Below are 15,444 nucleotides of genomic sequence, written 5' to 3' on the forward strand. Positions count from 1 at the left end.
CGACACGTGAATGGTCGGCTGCCGGGTGACGCCATTTAAAAAAAAAATAAAAAATAAAAAAAGGGAGGGGGGGGGGGGGTTGGACAAGAAGGCCCCGGTTCGAATTATGACGTCCCGTTTAGGAAATGTCACAGAGATCCGCGAGGTCCAGTGTGGGAGGGCTGTCTTTCTTTGGGGTTTTCGAGGCCTTAGTGCGAGCTGGAAAAAAAAAAAAAAACTAAACAGAGGGGTGTTTCCTCAAAGGGGACGTGAAGCTGCCGGGACTGATGTTGGTGCTGCAGCATGCATGTAAAAAGTGGGTTATTATCCCCACTGTCATCAGTTTAGCTGCCCCTCACGGAAGAGAATTAATACACCACCACAGCTGTTTTCCGTCAATCCGAACTCAAAACCCCCACCCCCCCACATTGACACCAATGTCTCTCGAAGAGGAGCTGTCCAGCAAACATAAACCCTTCGCCCCTACCATTATAGAACTCCAAATAAGGTTCCTGTTACTCTGGTAGATGCCAGAGATATCAACCAAAATTTCTAGATATAAAACGCTATTCTGAAGGTGTGTCCCAATGGCGGAGAATTCGTAATTCCATTCCGAAGTGGCGCAAAGTGGGCAAAAGTCCGCGAGTCAGAGGTCTTCAGAAAGCGCCAGTCGAGTCGAGAAGTCCTTCATTAGAGACGAGTTGCGCTGCAGATATAAGTGGCTAATGAGCACGAGAAGGCTGTGCTGCAGCAGAATGCTTGCCTGGGCAGCACTGGAATTGCGAGAAGGAGGGAGGGAGGGAGGGAGGGAGGGAGGAAGGAAGGATAAGAGCAAAAGAGAGAGATAGAGAAAGAGAGGAAATCCTTGTGGACAGTAGCAACCCCCCACCCCCTTGTTCCAGCATCACCTGCTTCCGTATCGGCTTTCCTGTAAGAGTCGGAGGCGCATCCCATCGAGATGCGGTCGTTTCATGCGATAAGCCGTAGCGTCGCTGCAGAACAGTAAATTGTACTCTTCCGGCATGCATGCACAGAGTGTGAGTGTGAGTGTGAGTGTGAGTGTGAGTGTGAGTGTGAGTGTGAGTGTGAGTGTGAGTGTGAGTGTGAGTGTGTGTGCGCGCACCCAGTGTGACGAGCCCCACACGCTATAGAAAGAAAAGGGGGGAAAAAGACGTCAATGCGGCTCGTCCGGCTCTGGGATGCGAAGTCTGATTTGGAAGGAAGGGGAGTGTGGAGCGTATCTTACCTGGCAGCACACTTCCCTCTGCTCTCCGCTCCTCCCTTTTTTCTTTTTCTTTTTTCTTTTTTCTTTTTCTCCTCACTGTGTGAAGAGCCGTAATGACCTCCGGCGTAGTTCCTCCAGATGCTGCAGCCATCGGATGCCGACTCGCTGATTCAGCTGCTCTAACCAGGGGGTGGGGTTGAAGGGGTATGGAGTGTAGAGTGTGCTATAGAGTGTGTGTGTGTCTGTGTGTGAGACTAGTATGGGAGGAGGGGAGCGAGGGAGCAGTGAAGCTGGAGATAGAAGAAGGCACCCTTACCTTTACTAGGGAAAAGGCATGGTGCCGACACAAGGAGCTGCTGTTGCTACTCTAAAGCCGGGCAGATATGATTGCAGCACCCCCCCCACCCCCTTCCTCCTCCCCACCCTATTTCCCCCAGCAATTGTAACTTCAAGTGTCATACCTCACATCAAGCCCCTTTTTTCCCCTCAAATTTCTTTTTTTATTTCGCCGTTTCGCTCCCGGAAGTCCCAGAGAAAAGTAGCCGCTTGCTTATTTATTTATTTATTTTTACATGTTTCTCACGATTAGTATTCGAGGTGCACCCGCGGCCGGTCGTTAAGTCTTTACGATGACACGTGAAGGAAATATTAAAGGTGAGCCGCGGATCTAAAGGAATCGGCGTACTTTCAAGAGAATTCGTGAAGAGGGGGAAAGGTCATGGATCAGATGCACGTGCGCAGTGCAGAGATCTTCGAGTGCTTTGGAGAAACCAGGGGGGGGGGTTGAATCAGTCACTCGGCTTCTCTCTCGGGTCTCGCTCATCTCCCCGTGACCATATTTAGTCAAGCGGTGCAAAAAATAACCCCCCTTCCTAATCCACCCTCTTTTTTTTTCTCCCCCCGTTCCTCTTCCTCCTCCACCTCGAGCTCCGGGAAGCCTCCCATCAGATGTTCCACCTATCGATTGCGCATCCTGCGAGAGGCAACGAGCCCGGCTGCATTATCGCCGAGGACCGACCCACTCGCCTGGCTGCCGTCCGCTGCACTATTTATAGAACTGCCAAATAAAGTGGTCTCTCATGGTCCCACTTGTGTTTTGCTCACTCACTCACAACCCCCCACCCCAAACCCTCTGTGCTTCCCAATAGTTTCCTCCCTCCTTTTTTTGGCTTCTTTTTTTGGCTTCTTCCTTCTCTCTCTCTCTCTCTCTCTCTCTCTCTCTCTCGTTTTTTTTCCCTTTTTAAATAGTGCTGAAACACACTGCTTATGGTACAGTAGATCTTGATCTCGCCTCGGTTTACCTCTATACTTAGCAATGCGCACAGCCGGGTGTGAAAGAGCAACACGTGAAAGAGTTTTCCAATCAGTGAGGACTATGGAGCGAAAGAGCGACATGGACCTGTTACTTGCCCCTGCTTCCATTCCCCACCCCCCCCCCCCCCCTTTTTTTTTTTTTTTAACCAATATTCACAACCTCATCATCGAGGCAAAAATTTGCATTACATCCATCTCTTTCCTCTTTCTCCATCCCGACTATTACTTCTCCGCTTCCAAAAACAAATTAATTGCGACCGCTGGTTTTAGGCAGCAAGTTATAATACAAGCTAGTTTTCAAATTTGTTTAATATTAAACAAGTCTAGTCGGAATTTTTATTTAATTTCAATAATTTAAACCAAAATCAATATCCATGTAAATGTATATCTTTTTTTTGTGGATCGGTGTGCGGATTTACTGGTTTGGTTCTGATCCCTGGTATAACCAAGATTTGGATTGTTTTTAGTCACTGGTTTTAAGACTGGTGATTAGTAGTGGTGGGTTTTTTTTTGCATTTACTTATTCATTAATTAATTTGTAAAAACAATTCCATACATTTTTTCCATACATTTATTTCTCCATTTTTCCATACATGTATTTCTCCTTTTCTTTATTTATCCATTCATTCATTCTTTTCCCCTATTCATTTCATTTATTTATTAATTCTTTGATTTTTTTATTTATTTTCCATTTACTTGTTCACTTGCTTGCATTCGCACTCTGGTGCCTGGTTGATGTTTCGGTATTTAATCACGATACAGTTTTGTGAAACGAAACCAACAAATTCCGTAAGCAGGTATCGTAGACAGGTGTAAAGAAAAACAACCGAGAACCACCACCATAATCAGGATATTAGCAACCTGGTGGACGGTGCAGGCGTTTGGTTTGAATCTTCAGGGACGAGTCGAACCTACTTTGTTTGAATTAAGATATCTGAAGCAATAAACTGGTTACAGCTGGAGAGATAATGACACGGCGCTACACTACTATTACCTGCCTGTTATACTCCGACTTCCCAGACCCATTACCTAAAAGCTAATCTGAAGATTAACATCGGCTCGTCTAAGACGCGCAGAAATCCGAATATCGCAGCACTTTCGAATTTAGGTCCAGGTTATTTTGCATTCTCCAATTCTGATTGTAATGTGTGAAGTGCAATTTAATTAGGTTGTTGTCAACCCTAATATATAGCCATTCGATTACTCTGTATTTATGGTTCGCACAGGGATTGACTACGTGCCAGGTGTAATGTATCTCCTCCACCAGCCACGGCCGAACAAACCACAACGTTTTCACCAACTCGGTTCAGGTTCTGACGTCTTTCTCTGGTCTGGTCTGTGAGGCGGAAATGCTTTCCTTCGTAATCAGCATAACCGTTAGCAAAGTTCTCTCTGGTTGTTGGGTCAAGCGTTCGGCTCCAACGTGATTGGTTGCTCCGTATTTTAATTTCCTGATGGGAACTAACGATGCGGATCAATCTCCTCGAGTGTTACGTTTTAGCTGAGTGGTCGAGTCGATATTGGAGGAAGATCCGTTAATAGATGCTAAGCAGAATTCATTTTTAGGATTTGCGTTCCCTCGCTGGGAATCGCATCGCGCATCGCGCAGCCGTCAGGTGTGAGAGCACTTCCTTTTAGCGAGCACTGAGCACCGAGACCTGCTTCAGCCCTTGTTTGAAGTTCATTATAAATAAAAAGGCCTAAAATATAAAGAAATCTACCTGTAACTCAGGATGCAATATTACAGGATTTTTTTAAACTGTAAATTTTCCTTGTAAATACACTGGGAATTTACAAAATTAGTCAATAACATGGAAATTAAATGTTGTTGGAAAAATTTTATCTTGCAGCATAATCTTGGTTAAAACAACAAGATTCAATGAATTTCTACCTGCACATTCAATCAATCACATGCACACAGCAGACTTACTGCAGGGTCACTGAGGCCACGCCCCCTACATACACTGTTCATTCCTATATTTCCAAAATTCCCCACATGAATTTCCCTATAAAAAAAAATTTCTGGAATTTTACCAGACATTTTTCCACCCCTTTGCAAACCTACTTGTAACATTTACATTTATGGCATTTGGCAGCCGCCATTATTCAGAGAAGCTTTCAGTTATCTCATTTATACACCCGAGAAGTTGGTGTTTGTTCAACCCTTGTTTAGGGTCCCAACGATTTTGGCGGTACTGGGATTTGAACTCGCAACCTACTGGTCAGAAATCCAATGTTTCAACAAGTAAAACAATTTAAATAGAAACGTCGGGCTGACGAAGTTTTATTTAATTATTTTTATATACATAAATATGTATATGTATATAAAGTGTATATAGCCATCCGCTTTCAAACTGGCTCCAAACCCTGTTACTCCCGAGCGCTTGTGATGAGGCTTCTTGTGTAGTCACTTGGTACACTGGTTCTCCCTTTAAAGCTTTCTGTCATCGGCTGGCTAAAGCTGCTGAGCAGCACACGGCATAAAAGTGAATTATTGCAGGCCACCCCGAGTTGCGTTGAGGAGGAAAGCCTGTAGCAGCCGATCTCCGAGCTCTTGCTTACATTCCTCATTGCTCTCAAACCATTATACATATAAAGCACACACTATGCTCAGCTGATACTTACTGTGGTCAGGCTCCTGAAATGTAGCCTCTCAAACAAGCTTTCATCAGAGGTATCCTGACACCTTGTACTGATTTTAATTAATAAAAAAAAAAAAGAAATACAACTTTTGGTGACTATATAATAATCGTAGTAAACGCTGTTAACGGGTAGCGCACAGTTAAACCTGGTTTCAGTCAGGCAACATTTATATGCTTTTCTGGTGCCGAGCTTTGGAATCACAAACACTTTCTAAATATATAGATGGCATTTTAATGCACTTGAATTTAAGGGCATCATGGAGTCTAACCTATATACAGATTATACAGAAAAGTCTGTGCACCTGGTGTTCATGAAAAAGTGGAAACCCTGGTAAATTTCATCTAAATCCAAATCTCGCCCCGGTGAAGAAATTCGCTCCGACCTTTTCCCTGTAAGGATGCGTGGACTAGGACAAAGGACTTTTCGGTCCGAAACGTCTCCAGTGGCCAGTCGTCCAGCCTGCGTTTCCTCTTGGTTTGGGTCAGACCGTGGCTTGGTGCCATGAATTTTACTTGTCTGTTGTAATTCTGAGCGAAACGGCTGTACACAAGTTGAGTGGAGTGAGAAGCAGCAGGCCAGACTTGGGGAAAGACCAAAAATGCTTCTTGCATGCTTTGTTTGTCCTCACTAGAACTATGCGTCATGTTGAAGAACTATTTGTAATGCTTTTTGGTTCTGAGGCCGTGCTGCTTAATCTATCCGAAGTCCTATTCCAAAAACCTGAAACTTTATACTGAACTGTCGAGTTGTGGAGGGTAAAGTTTTTTTCCACAGATAATCAGCATAGATAGTTGAGTGAAAGAAATCCAAAACCGATAGTTTTTCCGGCTTTCGGTTCACTTGCGAGAGCGGCCTCTAGAGGCTAATCAGTGACACCATGTGCTGTTTGTTTTTTACAACAAAACTGCACACTGCCCGGAGAGTGCTATATTAGATTTCTTATTTATAATTTATGACTGATATGTTTATTCATATTGATTTTAATTTAGCAAAATTATAATTTTTTTAATCCAGTTTGTTGCTGGCGAACTGAAAAAATGTAAAAGATTCATGCTTTAGCTACTTTATCGTGGGGACGTTCCTTAATGTTCTCGCTCCTTGCTTGTATTTTGAAAACTTAGACACATACCTAGCTAGCATGAACAAGATTAGCTAGATAGATTGTGTTTAATATAGTCATCCTTTGTTTAATCTGTCTATCCCTCTACTAAAGTCCTTCAGTCTTTGATGTTGGCTGGTATACACACTCTGCTCGGGTGGGCTTAACTCACTCACGGCCGGTAAACCGTTTTAAAATGAAGTGATTTAAAGGCTGAGATTTAGAACCTCGCTACATATCAGCAGAGACCGCTCTACTCCTCCACATCGAACGAGCGGAAGTCGGCGAGCCAGTGATCGAAAACTGTAGTCCAGGGCAGTGAATTCTCCATCACATTAAGACTCACATTTTATCTCTCTGTCCTGCTTTATCCTTCAGGTTTAGTTTTAGTCTTAAGCTTTAGGTTTTACTTTAATTACGTCAAAAAAATAAGTTCGTGAGGTTTTGTATGCATGCGTTAGACAGCGTCGAGTCACATTTAAACCCTTCTCTGAGGGTCTGAAAAAGAAGGAGCTTTTTTACCAGAGTGCCTTGAGGAACTGCATGTATATATAATTGGGTCATGGATATTACTGTGCCACGGGGTCCCTCGTTGACTCGATTTGTGGAAGAAGATCTAGCTGCAATGGTAAATGGATATTATGTTAAAGCAAGTTGTCGTGCCCCCAACGTCGAATGTATGTTTACCCTAAAGCCAAGCTCCAAAGGACTTCACCAGACCACCTCTGATACGTTGCGAATGCGATCGGATCAAAGTGTGTACAGCGTAACCCTGATGATTACGGGGGAAGCGGACAACTAGCTGCTGTTTATTGAGACGCTTGAGCGAAACAGAAAATGTTATATGTAAAAAAAAAAAATCTCTGACCTTCTTTAAATTGACTTGTAGATCTCGTAGAGGTGTAACGTTACACACAATTCACGGTTCGGCTTGTCGTTTTTATTTTTTTTATTATTTTTTTTAATTATTATTGAACATAAATAAAATGCTTGGTTTTTATTTTATGAATTTAATTAGGTCATCGATTAAAGTGACACAAATTAAATCAATTAAATAAAATTTATTGTTTTTAGGAAATTCTTTTATTAAATAATTCACATTTATTAGACACAATTTGAGTAATACAGATGTGTATATATGTGTTTTATTTTTTTTACATTAAATATTTAATTTTCTAAAGTTGTTCTACTTAACTGTTCGTTAATTCAGCGTTCTTTAACAAATATCTCAAATCAAGTCAAATGACAAATCTTGTGTTCCCTAAATTATTTATTTATTCATAAATTAATTTATTTAATTCTTCATTTACTCCCTCGAAGTTCATCCTGGCAAATATTAATATTAATTACATAAATATTACGTACATATGTTTAAAACGTCCTCGTGCTGTGTGTGAGCTACTGTGCAACAAAATCATTCTAACAGTCAAAAATGTCTTTAAAAAATAAGAAATCTGTATTAGTTTGCATGCATATCGGCTTATGACCAAACAAAATGTTTATATTTATGTTTGTAAATGAAAGTTTCTGTAAATTTCCCTACTTTTCTAATAAATTCCCATAAAATCCTGGTAAGTTTCCAAGTTGGAATATTTCCCAAAAAATCCCCCCCGGAGAAAGTTCTCTTTTAAAATTTTGTGAAATTTACCTGAAATTTTCAACGCCTTCGCAACCCTGACTCTTTTGAACTCCTTTATGGTAAAGGACAGCGTTTCTTCTTTCTCTCCCCATTTGGCAAAATGATCTGAACAGTGTTGAAAAAAAACAAGTGATCCATCCTTAATTCACTTCCTCAGATCGATGCCTAATTTTGTACTGAAACAAAAGGTATGCATATCTGAGATGAAACAGATGTCTTGACCAACTGCTATGATGGTTTGAATAACAGTGCAAGTTCTGGTATTCGTAACAGGCCTCATTTAATGGGGACGAGAGGAGCATGTCCAAGTATTTCTCTTCTACACACATCATCGCAAAGGCCATTATTAATTCGACGCAGTTATGACATGCCACGTTCTTTTTGCCCGCCGATGCCTGGACACACGGTTGGTCTTTCGTTATAATTATTGCCCTCCCGGCCACCTTGGAACGTTTTCCCTGGCCACTTCGTGGATGGAGTGCAAGCAATAGGATTGAGCCTCATGCAATACAACAAGCGCTGCTGCTCTAGACAACAGACCCCACCAGTGCACCCCCAAGAGACCTTTGCGTCTCACAGGGTGACCCAGTTCCATCATGCTCCTCTTGCATTTCTCTCTCTTTTTTTTTTTTTTTTTTTCCCCCCACTGCGTTGAAGGCTTCTTTAGCCTCAATGTCTGTCAGTCAGTGAATCCTTTAACCTCATTCCACCCGACCCCAGTCGAATCGATCAGTAGCAAAATTCTCCTTCGCTAAGCAAATCGTTTCCTGAAAGCTTTAAAGGTGGCGTGTTCCTCGAAATTCTGCAGTTTCTGTTTCAGGGCTTATCCTGTGGTCAAAAGAGCTGCAATGCAGCAATGTCGGAAAGCCATGTTAATATTGATGCCTGCTTATATTTTTGCCATTCTGTCACTCCAGTGTGCTAACTGAGTATCGTTCACTGGCCCGACCAGGTGATCAAGACCACTAATTGGTCAAATTTGCCAAATATCAGGTGGGATACCCATCCTTTGCCTTCCTAGGAGATCCTTCCACGTCTCGGGGATGAGGTACATCTCAATGAAAGTAACCTAACATGGTCCTTATTTGCCAAAAGAAGTAACTTGCCATTATTTGGGGGGGTCCCAATTTTTGTTCAACATTTTGTTGCCTATTCAAATCTTCTGCAGTGAAGTAAAAAAAACACTGAGGATCTCTTTATCATGGCACTTGTAAGTGAGTGAGATTTATTTATCGGCAGCAAGTGAACATTTTGTCCTCAAAGTTGATGGTAGAAGCAGGAAAAATGGGCGAGCGTAAGGATTTGAGCGAGTTTGGCAATAGCCTAATTGTGACGTCTAGACGTCTTGGTGAGAGCATCTCCAAAACTGCAGCTCTTGTGGGCTGTTCCTGGTCTGCAGTGGTCCGTGTCTATCAAAAGTGCTCCAGGGAAGGAACAGTGGTGAACCGGCGACAGGGTCGTGGGTGGTTGAGGCTCATTGTTGCATGTGGGGAGCGAAGGCTGGTCCGTGTGGTTCTGATCCGACAGACGAGGTCCTGTAGCTCACACTGCTGAAGAAGTTCAAGCTGTTAATGATCAATGGGTCAGAAATGTTTTAGCGGCAAAAGGGGGACCAACACAATATCAGGCAGGTGGTCATAATGTTATGCCTGATAAGTGTAAATACTGCAGCAACCAAGAAGCAGGAATGAGTGCTGGGATTGCAAGTTATCTTCTTCATCTTTGCCCAGTGACCCCTTATTATGTGGTCTTGGCAAAGCAGGAAACCCTGTGTACACGAAGACTCGTGCACATCCCTAGAATTAACTTTGTGGGGTTACTATTGCCAGTGGACTTACCAGAGTGGAACTACTGAAGGTTTGGGTCAGACCCTGATGGCTTTTTCGCAGGATTGTAATTATACTTTAATTTGGCCATTTATCATCAAAATTGTATGTTGCCTTTGGCTTAAAAAAAAAAGCAAATCCAGGTTTGTTTGTGAGATTGGCAAGGAGGGATGGGTATCCCTGTAAATATATAAAATATGAATATATTAATTAATAAATATAATTATATAATTAGCAAATTCGAAAAAATTTATATAATATAGCGCTCTCTGTGCAGCACGCAGTCTTGTGTGTAATGCATGTGATTTGCCTCTAGAGGCTGCTCTCGTAACAACAGCGGACCGGGAGCTGGAAAAACTATCGGTATGGATTTTCGCCCAGTGAATCAGTCGACCTCTAAATACAAGTACAAATCCAAACCCAGGTTTGTTTGCACGATCAGTGAACAAGACTGGGAAACATGGAAAGTAGTTCAATAAGTAGGTGAAAGAAGAATCACCTACTTCACCACCACCTTTCTATGAAGACACAAATGAAGGAGCCTTGAATACAAAGTTTCACCATACAGTCGCTTTATAAAATAAACCCAATAGGATTCGGTTTGTTCAGGTTGTAATCTTATTGTCAAACAGTAGCAATTTAATCGTTGATAGGATTCTAATTTTGCTATTGATTGTTGAATCAATGCAGAACAATGCAGAACTGCCCTCAAGGCTGCAAGATATGAATGTTAAACCAGACCCAGATTAAAAAAAAAAGATTCTCTATGTGAGGTTGGTGTTAGTATGGATTTAGTGTGCAGCATGTACACTGCAGTGCAGCTGCTTCTCTCTGCAGAGCCCCAGTGTGTATACTACTGCTGACTCTCTCTCTCTCTCTCTTCTCTCTCTCTCTCTCTCTCTCTCTCTCTCTCTCTCTCTCTCTCTCCCTCCCTCCCACTCCCATTTTCACACTCTCCCACTTCCTCTCTCTCCTACTATCTTCCACTTTCTCTCTCTCTTCCACTCTCTATCTTTCTTTCTCCCTCTCTCTTTTTCTCTCTTCCTCTCTTTTTCTCCCACTCTCTCTCTCTTCCACTCTTTCTTTTTCTCTCTTTCTTTCTTACTCTCTTGTACACCCCCCCCTCTCTCGCTCTCTCTCTCTCTCTCTCTCTCCCTCTCTCTCTCTCTCTCTCTCTCCCAAAAAGAAAGAAAGAGACCAGTTTTAGATGAATCTATCATGTAGCCCCAGAGGCTGCCGGAGTCCAGCAATTGTCTCCATACAGGCAGATTTTATTATACATTTTTTTATACATTTACTCCATCACTCCATCTCCTCCTCTACTCCATCACTCCATCTCCTCTTCTACTCCATCACTCCATCTCCTCCTCTACTCCATCACTCCATCTCCTTTTCTACTCCATCACTCCATCTCCTCCTCTACTCCATCACTCCATCTCCTCTTCTACTCCATCACTCCATCTCCTCCTCTACTCCATCACTCCATCTCCTCCTCTACTCCATCTCCTCCTCTACTCCATCACTCCATCTCCTCCTCTACTCCATCACTCCATCTCCTTTTCTACTCCATCACTCCATCTCCTCCTCTACTCCATCACTCCATCTCCTCTTCTACTCCATCACTCCATCTCCTCCTCTACTCCATCACTCCATCTCCTCTTCTACTCCATCACTCCATCTCCTCCTCTACTCCATCTCCTCTTCTACTCCATCACTCCATCTCCTCCTCTACTCCATCACTCCATCTCCTTTTCTACTCCATCACTCCATCTCCTCCTCTACTCCATCACTCCATCTCCTCTTCTACTCCATCACTCCATCTCCTCTTCTACTCCATCACTCCATCTCCTCCTCTACTCCATCACTCCATCTCCTCCTCTACTCCATCACTCCATCTCCTCCTCTACTCCATCACTCCATCTCCTCCTCTACTCCATCTCCTCTTTTACTCCATCACTCCATCTCCTCTTCTACTCCATCACTCCATCTCCTCTTCTACTCCATCACTCCATCTCCTCTTCTACTCCATCACTCCATCTCCTTTTCTACTCCATCACTCCATCTCCTCCTCTACTCCATCACTCCATCTCCTTCTCTCTACTCCATCACTCCATATCCTCCTCTACTTCATCCCTCCATATCCTTCTCTACTTCATATTTTCCTCTACTCCATCACTTCATCTCCTCCTCCACTCCACTACTCCATCACTCTATTTTCTCCTCCTTGCTTTCCTGGAAGTCTTGCTCTGGGTTACACGTTGATCTTTGAGATCCGGTGAAAACCGTCTTGTAGTGAACCCTGTGCAGCCTGCAGACTCTCCATGCAGGATACAGTCTCCTCTCCACACAGCACCCCTTTAATGCTATCCATTTTCTCTCTCTCGCTCTCCCTCTCTCCCTCTCTCTCAAACTTACACCTTCCATTTGTTCTTTGTTTTCCTTCTATTACATTTTTCCTTTATCTCATTCTTTCTCATTATCTTTCTCTCTTTCTGTTCTTTTCATCATTTTTTTCCCTTTGTCTTCTGTCAATTTTTTTCTTCTTTTTTTTTTTGCTTATTCTCCTCTCACTCACTTTCACTCTATTTTTGTCCCTCTTTTATCTTCTTCTCATTACCTTTTGCTCCTTCTGTCTCTAATCATTTTCATTTTTCTTTTTTGTCACTTCTTTCTTTTCTTCTTCCTATTTTTTTCTCCTCTCTCTTTCTCTCTAACTTTTTTTGTCTCTCTATTCTTTATCTTCTCCCACTCTCTCAAAAGTTCTCCTTTATTTGTTCTGTGTATTTCCTCTAACTTTTCTCTCTCATCTCTCTTAATTTTCATTTTTTCTCGTTATCTTTTTCTCTTTGTCACACTTTTCATTTTCTTTTTGTCTTCTGTCACCTTTTTCTTTTCTTCTCTTCTTTCCTTGTTTATCTGCTATTCCTCTCTCTGACTTTTTCATTTGTTTGTTTCGTTCCTTTGTTCTTTTTTATTGCTTTTGTTCTTTAATTATCTTTCTCTTTATCCTTTCTTTCAGATTTCTTTCATTTTTCACCCCTTTCTCTGTTTCTTCTACTTCTCTCTCTCTCTCTCTGTAGCAAAGTTTCTCTTTCATTTGTTCTTTGTTTCTTGTACTTTTTGTCTGATTTGCTTTTATTCTTTCTCATCTTTTTTTGTCTTTTTTTTTTTTATTTCCCCTCTAAAACTTTCTTTCCACTATGAACATAACCTTTTCAGTCTCTCAATATCTCCTCTAGTCTTCCTCAGTTCTCCTTTTTCATGTTCTCGTAAATATCCTCATTCTCTATTCGGTGTCGCGCGCCACCTTTTTCCCCTTCTGGGTTCTGCCCCGGTTTGCCTCTTGCCCCCTCTTCAGCTTTCGTTTTGATGTTTGAAGCCTGTTGCAGGTTCTGCACAGGTTCCCATTGAGCTTCCTTACACCTCACCACCAGCCTGGTACTGATCTGGGGTCAGGTGCAGGGTGTTGCTCCTGCAGGCTGGATGGAGTAGGTAGTGAAGGAAAACTGATCTCAGGCTCACGTGGAGCTCTGCAGTGCGTCCCAGAACTCCGTGCCCTCTACATGACCTACACACCACAAGCCCTCCTCCGTTATCAGCTGCTCGAATAAGCCGTTAAATCAGTGATGTCTCCGTAACGTGTGTGTGTGTGTGTGTGTGTTCAGGAGCTCAGATTGTGCCGCGAGGTTTATTCTGCTTTACCATCTCATTTTATTTCTCTCTCTGATCCAGCGTTTACTTCCTCTTCTATAACACGACTCAAATAATAACCTCTCTCTCTCTCTCTCTCTCTCTCTCTCTCTCTCTCTCTCTCTCTCTCTCTCTTTCTCTCTCTCTCTCAGTGCCATGCGTGTGCTGTTATCTAAGCTGCCCCGGCCCTGGATAGTGGATGAGAAGAAGGACGATGGCTACACTGCCCTTCACCTAGCGGCGCTTAACAACCACGTAGAGGTGGCAGAGCTTCTAGTCCATCAGGTACACACACACACACACACACTGTCATGCTCTATTGTAGCAGTTCATCTCCCTCCTGGAGAGTCTGTAATCCTGTAAGATTATCGGATCCATACTGGAAGCACCTGCGCACAAACGCTCGACATTAATCGAGGCTGATAATTGATCCACTTTACGGTAATTATAGCAGGACGGCTCCGAGAAGAGCCCTCACGAGCCTCGTATTTCTCACGCTGCTCTACCAGAGCGTCACAGAGCACGTGTCAGACACCGACTTCTTGTTACGTGTGGAATTTAACTTCAAAAAGTAGTTCCTTGACCGTGAAGCACAAGTTTTGGCATCCTGGGCTTTTGCAAGGCCCAAACAAACAATATATCGTGATGAGGGGGTTCTATAATAGAGGTCGAATGAATGATGATTTTTTTTTGGCACTTTTTAAATTAATCATCATCAGCCGATTGTGCTGCAGTTTATGCTGCAGGTACAGGAGTCCAGACTGCGACCAGAATGTTCACGAGTAATATTTCCTACATTACATAACGTCCTACAAGCGCTGTCCCTCTAATAAACTCGTTTCTAATCTTGTCCATCGTCGTCACTCCCAACGAACATCTCAACATCTTCTGCTACCTCCAGCTCCACCTCCTGTCTTTTACTCAATGCCACTGTCTCTAAACCATACAACATCTCAGGTCTCACCACAGTCCTATAAACTTTCCCTTTCACTCTCACAGATACTCTTCTATCACAAATCACTCCTGCTATCACTCTTCTCCACCCACTCCACCCTGCCTGCACTCTTTTCTTCACTTCTCTAACACACTCTCCATTACTTTACACTGTTGACCCCAGGTACCTGAACTCCTTCACCTTCTCCACCTCTTCTCCCTGCAACCGCACCCCTCCACTGCCCTCCCTCTCATTCACACACATGTACTCTGTCTTACTCCTACTGACTCTCCTTCACCTTCTCTCCAGCGTGTAGCTCCACCTCTCCAGGCTCTTCTCAACCTGCTCCCTACTCTCACCACAAATCAGTTAAATTATTATTATTTTTTTTTGTCTGGAGCACTGAGGGTAGTACCTCTGGTACCAAAACCTGCAGGTGCACTGATTGGAGAGACTTGTGTTCTTCAATGAATGTTTAATTAAAGTAATGTTCTTCATCATGACTTAGAAATGAACTGATTTACAGTTTATGAGGAAAAAAAAAATCAGATTTTTAAATATCGACCCAAGAAAAACAAATACCGGTCCGGAAAGACGGCACACTTCGTCGCGGTGTGCGTTCTCAGGTTCCTCATCGCACCACTCGGTTCTGCTTCTCATCATGACCCGCGGATCTCGTAACCCGAGCTAATGCCACACGAGTGTTAATCTAGTTTTCCCTGTGACCCACTATAGCGCCTGCACACACACACACACACGCGCACACACACACACACACGCGCGCACTCCAGCTGCATTGCTTGCACTTCCTCCTTTTTCCATTAGCTGAAGAGGAAAAGAAAGCGAGAGGTTTGACACCAGTGCGACTTGAGCCTCCTGCACGGCCGAGCCGCAGTATGGAGCTGCATTGCAGCAGTGCAGTGCGTGTGTGTGTGTGTGTGTGTGTGTGTGTGTGTGTGTGTGTGTGTGTGTGTGTGTGTGTGTGTGTGTGTGTGTGTGTGTGTGTGTGTGTGTGTGTGTGTGTGTGTGTGTGTGTGTGTGTGTGTGTGTGTGTGTGTGTGTGTGTGTGTTGCCGAGTGGGTTTATTCAGGGAAT

At 43.1% G+C, this 15,444-nt stretch overlaps 1 protein-coding gene across 11 annotated transcripts in view; it reads left to right on the forward strand.

Moving 5' to 3' along the window:
* mib1 (MIB E3 ubiquitin protein ligase 1) overlaps positions 1 to 15,444 on the forward strand; it is a gene marked incomplete at its 5' end in the record, with an annotated part of 48,398 nt that overhangs the window by 18,416 nt on the left and 14,538 nt on the right. For all 11 annotated transcript variants that reach the window (XM_083525016.1, XM_083525022.1, XM_083525020.1 and 8 more), the window contains one exon: positions 13,568 to 13,700. In XM_083525016.1, the coding sequence (XP_083381142.1) occupies positions 13,568 to 13,700 (133 nt within the window). The remainder of the gene's footprint in view (positions 1 to 13,567; positions 13,701 to 15,444) is intronic.

Source organism: Silurus aristotelis, assembly GCF_946808225.1.
Source record: "Silurus aristotelis genome assembly, chromosome: 22".
NCBI lineage: Eukaryota > Metazoa > Chordata > Actinopteri > Siluriformes > Siluridae > Silurus > Silurus aristotelis.